At 32.1% G+C, this 8,413-nt stretch overlaps 1 protein-coding gene, 1 non-coding gene and 2 pseudogenes across 2 annotated transcripts; all 4 read right to left on the bottom strand.

Moving 5' to 3' along the window:
* Positions 1–637: 637 nt before the first annotated feature.
* Positions 638–5,045, bottom strand: LOC112507617. The gene is made up of 5 exons (XM_025112266.1): positions 4,832–5,045; positions 3,123–3,237; positions 2,446–2,535; positions 2,249–2,347; positions 638–985 (listed from the first exon to the last, which is right to left on the bottom strand). Exons 1-5 carry the CDS (start codon positions 4,897–4,899, stop codon positions 887–889), a joined length of 471 nt encoding a protein of 156 aa, XP_024968034.1. The 5' UTR covers positions 4,900–5,045; the 3' UTR covers positions 638–886.
* A 2,850-nt stretch (positions 5,046–7,895) lies between these two features.
* Positions 7,896–7,975, bottom strand: LOC112508325 (annotated as a pseudogene).
* Positions 7,976–8,095: 120 nt separating this feature from the next.
* On the bottom strand, positions 8,096–8,175 carry LOC112508324 (annotated as a pseudogene).
* A 119-nt stretch (positions 8,176–8,294) lies between these two features.
* On the bottom strand, positions 8,295–8,380 carry LOC112508323. The gene has a single exon (XR_003068700.1). It is a non-coding gene; the product is annotated as a small nucleolar RNA Z102/R77 (small nucleolar RNA).
* Positions 8,381–8,413: the final 33 nt, after the last annotated feature.

Here is an 8,413-nt window from a genome sequence, read left to right as displayed (position 1 = left end):
CTTATTTGTTCCAAAAATTGTCCAAGGACTTATTTAACATTTTTTGAAATGTCCAAGGACTTATTTGTTCTAAAAATTATCCAAGGACTTATTTAACATATTTTGGAATGTTCAAAGACTTATTTAACATGTTTTGAAAAGTTCAAGGACTTATTTGTTCCAAAAAAAAGTTCAAGGACTTAATCATTCCAAACAATAAAGTTCATTGGTTTTTATTGTACTTTTCCCTTACAAATTTTATAGAATTTCAAAACCCAGCTCACCCCAACCTGTACGTATAGGACCAAATTTTAATTTATCTAGGTTTTTATTAATTATAATACAATTACTTCAAAAAGTATTTAATTTTTTCACATTTTTTTGTATCATTTAGGAATACTAAATATTTTAGAAACACAGCGACAACATATTTTGTGATTATTCATTATTCATCATGAATACTCACAAAATAGTTATCTCTGCGTTCCTAAAATATTTAAGGTTCCTAAATGAACCTGCTCCTATCTATATGTATAACTGGGCGGGCTCGTGACCAGATTTTGGACCGACCCGATGGGACCAGGTAAGATCCTAGGATTTTTGGTCGGGACCAGACCAATTCGGCCCGATTTTTAAAGGAACTATTTGAGACAAGGACAGAGTAAGGAAATGGTAGAAAACATCAATTTAATACAACAATGAGTCACCCTCACAAGAGATCAAGGGGGTAGACAACTTTAAATGACAAAAAATGAACCCCAACTACTAATCCTCTAAATGTTCTATGGAGAAGTAACCCCAACAAATTAATACAAATCATGTTTTTGGATAATCAATCATAATGGGATTTAAACCAAGATTTACGTTTTGACGTAACCACTTAACGGTAGTTGATAGAAAAACATGCCTAGCTCGTTTTCGTCTTCGAAATCTTTCGTTGTTGCCGCAGGGATATCGAGTGTTTCATCCCTATGAAAAATAGCAATGCTCCCAGCAAAGCCATATTCTGTTTTCACAAGGTTAAAATCTGAATTCAACACTACCATTCTTTCAAAAGATCAACAACCATTTACAAATAAAAGTGGTCAGGGTGCATTTTGTACGCATATGAGACCGAGGGGCTGGTTGGTTCCTTTTCCATTAGGTCATGTATGGATAAGCTGCATGTGTGGAATAATCCATCTGTATAGACCGGGAAGGTTTTTGTTTGGAGGGTTTTTATGAATGGAATGAGCGTGTTTTTTAATTGGGAGGGGCATGTTTTGAAAAAACTTGGCTTTCAACATAAACTCCCCTAGAAGCTTACTGAAAGGGGCATTTTCTATATCATTAAGCCACTACCAAACAGTCATGTATAGCTAACCGAATAAGCTACGAGTCCCGTTAAACTCATTAACCTGCTAACAAACAGGCCCTGAGACGGGACGACAAGATTGACATAGGCGGGTGAAAGAATTGTTGGAAGGTTTTTGGGTTTTAATTTGACATGGATGGTTTAGTAACTTACAAATCTTATCTCGTCCCCCTAATTTTTGTTCAAATTGACCAAAATAGCCAATTCCCCAACCAAGTTCACTTTTTTAGCCACTTCAGGCATCAAATTCCCATTTTAGCCAAAGTTTACGCAAACGCCTTGTGCATTTACGTAAAGCATATTTTCGGATTCAAAAAATAGAAGAAAGAAGAAGTCTTTATGCAAAGGATACTTGAGCAAATTCGTTACTCAAATTACGCAAATTTGCATAAAGATTTTTTTCTTTTTAATCTGAAAATAGACTTTACGCAAATGCGTAATACCCTAGCTAAAATGGGAATTTGATTGAAAAAATAGCTAAAAAGTGAATTTGGTTGAGGAAATTGACTATTTTTTGGTCAATTTCCCTGTCATGTCAAAGTCTAATGTCGCACCACACGTAAAACAACAGATTATTGTTATGTCACATCCCGTCCTGCCCGTCAAACGCACCCTCAGGGGTTATAAAAGAGCATAAGTTCTTGCTAACGGGACTAACCCAAGTACTTGCTAAATGCAAAAAAGAAACACTAAAGTATACCAGAGTGAGTGGTTTTAGACGCTTCAAAGGTTAGTTTGAAATGAAACCACAGGTATAACGGATAGAAATTAGACTCTCATTTTTGTATACTTTAGTTTTTTTTTTTTTTTTCATTTTAGCAAGCAAGCAAAATGCTCCATTTATAAAAACACTACATATATAATGATTAGAAACCCATTTAACTCGAAAGATAAGGAGCTGAAAGGGACACTAACCTCTGTGAATTTAGTAAAAAGTTGACCGAATTCTGTGTCTTCGACGTCATAGTTGTAGAAATCATACAATACAGGTGTGAAAATAAGCTGGTGCAGAACCTGTATGCAAATCAAAGAATTACAAACTTCAAAAATTATGTGAACCAACAATTGCAAGCTTTAGTGACATCAAATATTTGTGGAACATGGTTAATTACCAGCAAAATTGAACCGGCATAGCTGCCAAATATGAAACCAACGCCACCAAAGCCTTTAAGAACAATCGCAGCCAGAACTACATGTTTGGTCTGTTTAAAACAAAGCTCAGTTGTAGTTAAATAAACAAAATACATTTTGGAATATAATCATATATCAATGTTTAGTAGTTTCAACTTCTGTGGCACAGTATTTACTCTCACAAGTTTTTAAATTTTAACAGCACCCACTCAAAACATTGAGGTTCAAAATTCCAAATTACAATAGATGTAGGAGGGGATGTCACATATGAGGTCGGTGTAGATAAAAATCACGGATGAATGACCCATTCACTTGTAGAATCAGTTTTACTCGGTGAGTAGAACTTCTATGTTCCTTTACATCTTAGCTTAAGAAAAAATCGTGAATAAAATTTCTAATGAGTTTTACTTGCAGGGAGAATTGATAATTTGTGTGCTAGTAAGAAGAGAGGTGTTTAGGCTCCATCACTTCCGGCCATCTTTTCCATTATCCACTTCTATTTTGAGGGTCTCAATTCTCATTTCCATAATACGAATGTAAATGAAGATGGGACTCAAAATGGTGATGAGAATTGAAGGAAAATTTATAAAACAAATGGAAAAGTTGAACTTTTCAATGTATAAACGCACCACATAATTAAAGACAGAGAGATCCTTACATCAATTTCAGGAACTTGTATGCCAACTTTGGAGGTAATTAACTTAGTGAACACATTAAGTTTTGGTTCAAGAACCTTCACAGCCGGGCCTCCATCAGTTCCAAACTCATGATACCTAAGGAGATGAAATCAACGTCAACACCTATGACCCTGGAAAGAACCTAAAAGCGATTGCATATAGATCCACTACAACATAAAAAAATTGAAGGTTCTTTATTTTCCCCACTCGCAGTCAGCTTGGTAACGCAGAGAACCATTCTTATGTTTTCAACTTGCAGTAAAAAAAAATGTAGTCCCAAAAGCAATAAGAATCTTATATATTAACTAAAGAGAATTAGAAAGAAATACATGAAGAAAGATAAATAATTTTTTTTGCAGGGACACACCAGTCCCATAGAACCCACCATTGTTGTAAAAATGCTAAAGAAAGAACATCATAAATTCTAGGAATGAGTAGTTATGTTACAAAGTATGAGAAAGTAAATGAAAATAAAACCATCATCATTGGCATTTTGCTGAAATTAGCTCATTACTGCAAAATATGGTGTTCTTTTTGGGATTGATGGTTTGTTTTGCAACAATTGATGGTTCGAAAAGTCGATAGCTCTTAAAATTCATACAGCTCATTGTAACTGCATTAAATGCCAAAACTTAAAACATTGTTTCTATATTTACTTTATGTATACACACTACAATTTCGGTTCACTAAGAAAACTAAAGTTGCACAAGGATATCTAGAGCTGGTGGCTTTTGAAACCATTGTATTTGGCTTTTCGTTACAAACAAACCATTGTTTCGAAGAAGAATGCAAAAGAAGAAACACAAACTTTTCTGCATTCACATTTTCATAATTTATCCAAACCTAACCATAGTGTTCCTTTGGTGTTCTTTTGGGAAAGATGAATGATTAGATTGCACCAAAAAGTCAATAGGATGGTTCAAAAATTCAATCCCCCAATATTTTAAAAATCAAAGCTTTTTTAAAGGCAGCAACAGAAAATTCAAAACTAAAGCAATTAGCAAGCAAAGAATCAGTAAAACTAGATCCGGTACAGCATATCAAGAAATCAGAGTACATCCAGTTGATAAGCAGAGAGTATGATGAGGAAAAGTAAAGAGAAGCATCCCATTTCATTTCAGGCCCTAAAGAAAGCTCAGAATTATCTTTCTTTCTCAGAATTGACACATCTATGTAAAGACGATCTACCGAACTTCTAATCTACGTCAAAGTCACAGTCATCCTGGCCATCAACATCCATGATCTGTCAAAACTTCGTATTTTCGTGTTCGTTTCACATTTTCTCAACATAATGGTTTGTCTATAACGTATACTAGTTCGAAAAGTCAATAACCAGCTCAAGATGATCGGCCATCAAAATGTAAAAACCTAGCACACAATTTCTCCATTTCCTTCAATTAAGCATCCATCAAAACTCCAATTTCTAAGAAAAATCAAAGCGAATACAAAGATTGAAGAACGAAAAACAAGAATTAAACTAATCAAGCAACTAATAAGCTAATAATCCATAAAAAACTAGATCCTAGCAGACAATTTCTCCATTTCCTTCAGTTAAGCATCCATCAAAACTCCAATTTATTAAGAAAATCGAACAAAAAACACGAGAATTAAATTAATCAAGCGATTAACAAGATAATAATCGATAAAAATTAGATCTGTGAAAGGAAAAATAAGAGATCAAAGTACCGACAGTTGATAAGCAGATAGTATGAAGAGAGAAGCAAAGAGAAGTCTGCCGACGAACAATGCGAACCCCATTCGGATTGGATCAAAACCCTAGATGAAGCTTCGAGAGTTGATGAATCTGATTTGAGAACACCTACCTACCAAGCTCCTTATCTTTGTGAAAGTCGCCGTCATCGTGGTAGTCATCGACGTCAATGATCAGTCAGATGGATAGCGAGAGGGAGAGAGAAAGAGACGGAGAAAACATATAAAACGGCATATTCCGTTAGTCTCCGTTACTCGTTAGGTATGGACAAAAACGTGTACCATCTGACCACATTTTTTTTGTAATGAATTTTTGATTTTTTACTCTTTCATTTTAATAAATTAACCGAAGAAATTAACCAAAATAAATAATCATTCCAATCAAATTTTTTAGTTATCTATATTATACTATAAAAACATTTGATAAATATTCTTAAAAATAATTTTTTATATATAAAATACTGATTATTGATGCATATTACTTAAAATTTAAGATTACAAATAGAACATACATGAGTACATCTTATTAAAGCTTCATGTTTACATCGTGTAACTAACTACAGATAAACATAATCAAATACATGATATGTTAAAAATCTAAAATATAATTAAGATAAACATTGAGTTCTAATAGAATACTTAATTATTATCTTAAAAATTATTTTATTAAAGCAAAAATAAATTACTTGGTTATTATGCTTCAATTAAATTAAAATAAAATAAATTAAATTAAAGAAATTACACAAAAACAAGAACTTTTAAATAGTTAATTTGATATTAATATCGATTATTTTTTTTTCAAATTTATATTTCATCAAAAAAATAAAAACATTTTCTTTTTTCCAAAATCACATAAAATCGCATTAGAACATCGATAGACCTAAAATATAAATCGATATATTAAAATCAAGATATATTTCGTTGCATTGCGTTTTAGTCTTTTCAAATAAATCCTTATTTTAATCAAATTTTACGCAAATGACTTACGTATTTATTTTCGTATTTAAAAAACAAAAAAATAACATTTACGTAAATTTACGTTGTATAAGAATCTCTTAATTTACGTAATTTTTTTAATTTAAAAATAGGTTTTTCGTAAATGTGCAAAACATTAAAGTAAAGTTCGGTTAAAATGGAAATACGATATGAAAAGTGTTTAAAAATGAATTCGGTTGATAAGCTCAACTATTTTCATGAGTTCGTCTGAACAATAAATTACATGTTTGGTCCTTGTGATAAGCAAAAAATTATGTATTATGTTTTTATATCAAAAAAATTACAGATATTGTCATGTGCATGCATGTTCATGTTCATGTTCTTATGGAATAGGTCCCTCTCATTAATGTCATCCATGTTTGATCGTTGATCGTTAAGTGATTGTTAGTTAAATGATTGTCATTTCAATAGTATTTTAGACATCTTACGGTTTTTATTAAAAAATGAAATATTATATATATACACACACAAAGCACGTGAGTGTAGCTGCAACTAGGGTTGTAAGCGAACCGAACGAACACGAACGGTAAACGAACGAAAATCTTTGTGTTCGTGTTCGTTTATTTAGAAATAAGGTGTGTTCGTATTCGTTTATGTTTGTTTGTTAACATGCTAAACGAACGTAAACGAACATAAACAAACGAGCTAAACGAACATAAATAAATATTATTTGAATTCAAAATAAATAAATAAAATATTATATATTAAATTTTATATATAAACGAACATAAATGAACGAACGTAAACGAACGGTAAATGAACGAACGTTCACGAACATAAATGAACGAACAAGACTCTTGTTCATGTTCGTTCATTTAACTAAACGAACTTCTCGCCGAACGGTTCGCTGAACGTTCGGTTCGTTTACAGCCCTAGCTGCAACGATGCACCAGAACATAAATTTGTCGAATATAGAAGTCCCAACTGTATTGCAAAAAGAGGGAAAAAGTCATAGGTGACAAAAAAAATGCTACATACGTAGGGTTTCTATTCAAACTACACTAGAAACGTACCCGCGCAATGCAACAAGATACATCATGATTTTAATATTTTATTTTATTTTTTATCTCAGTCGATGCTATAATATGATTTTATGTGATTTTGAGAAAGCAATAATATTTTTATTTTTGAATAAAATATATTTTGAAGATATCATAAAAATTTGACAAAAATATATCGATATTAATATCAAATTAACTATTTGAAATTCCTCATTTTTTATGTAATTTTTTAATTCAATCTTTTTATAATTTAATTTATATACAATAACGAAGTAATTTATATTTGATTTAATAATATAATTTTTTTATAAAGATAATAATTATTTATTTTGTTAGAACTTGATAATTATTCTAAGCAATTACCAAAAAACCATATATCATTTTCCACATTATCATAAAAGCCTTTTAATCATCTTACAGCAAACCATTCGTAACCATGTAAATATGCTTAGCTCAGAAAAGTGTATGTTCAAGTGGCTCCACTCAACTTCCCCTGACCAGTAAAGTTTACTCAAGCTTTCGAACTAGTAGGGTCAAACATTGATGTTATGGAGTTTGATAACATCAATGTTTGATTCGTTAAGTTAAGCAAACTTTACTTTGTGTTCCATATCGACTCAATCTCCATAATGATTAAACTCGAGTATGTCGTTAAAAGATCAACTTGTTTACACCCCTAGTTTCACCCATTATGTTCCATCATACCAATCGTGAAACAGCAATCTCCATCTCGGTTCACGGTTTATGTCATAAACACATCCTTAGAAAGAGTAGACCAACAACATTGTTGCCGAGAACGAAAAGAAATATAAAATGAAAACACGACTAGAGAGAATGGTTTCCAAAATGGTGTGGGGTGTGTGTTTCACCCCCACACCAATTTTGGTAACAGACTCAAATGAACTTGCCAACCTGTGTGAAATACGTTTACGTTCATATTTCTGCAGCCTAAATCTGAAAATCATGATTCCTTTGATCACAAATGACACAAAAAACGAAAACTACAAAACTCGGTTCAAATGAAAGAGTTGATGAATTAAGAGAGCGAAGATCAGATAAAGCTAATACATTGTCGCCATCATATAGGCAATCAAACCAATAGGGAAAACAATTTCCATCATCATCTCAAGCTTTGAAACCTTTAAATCAAACGAGATAAACTGTAAACTGATGATTAAAATCAGTATTTATCACCAGAAAACTTCAAAACTCGATTCAAATAAAAGATTCTATGAATTAACAGAGCGAAGATCAGATAGAGCTAATACATTGTCGCCATCATATCGGCAATCAAACCAATAGGGAAAACAAGTTCCATCATCATCTCAAGCTTGAAAACTATAATCAAACGAATATAAACAATTGCTGTCTAATGATTAGGATCTATATTTATCACCGAAAACTTTCAAAACTGAATTCGAACAAAAGAATCGATGAATTAACAGAGTTTGATCAGATAGAGCTAATACCTTGTCGCCATCATATCGGCAATCAAACCAATAGGGAAAACAAGTTCCATCATCATCTCAAGCTCGAAAACTATAAACCAAACGAATATAAACAAT

Source organism: Cynara cardunculus (genome assembly GCF_001531365.2).
Source record: "Cynara cardunculus var. scolymus isolate 2C chromosome LG 2, CcrdV1, whole genome shotgun sequence".
Lineage (NCBI taxonomy): Eukaryota > Viridiplantae > Streptophyta > Magnoliopsida > Asterales > Asteraceae > Cynara > Cynara cardunculus.
Note: the sequence above shows the minus strand (reverse complement) of the source record. Positions and strands in the feature narration are given on the sequence as shown.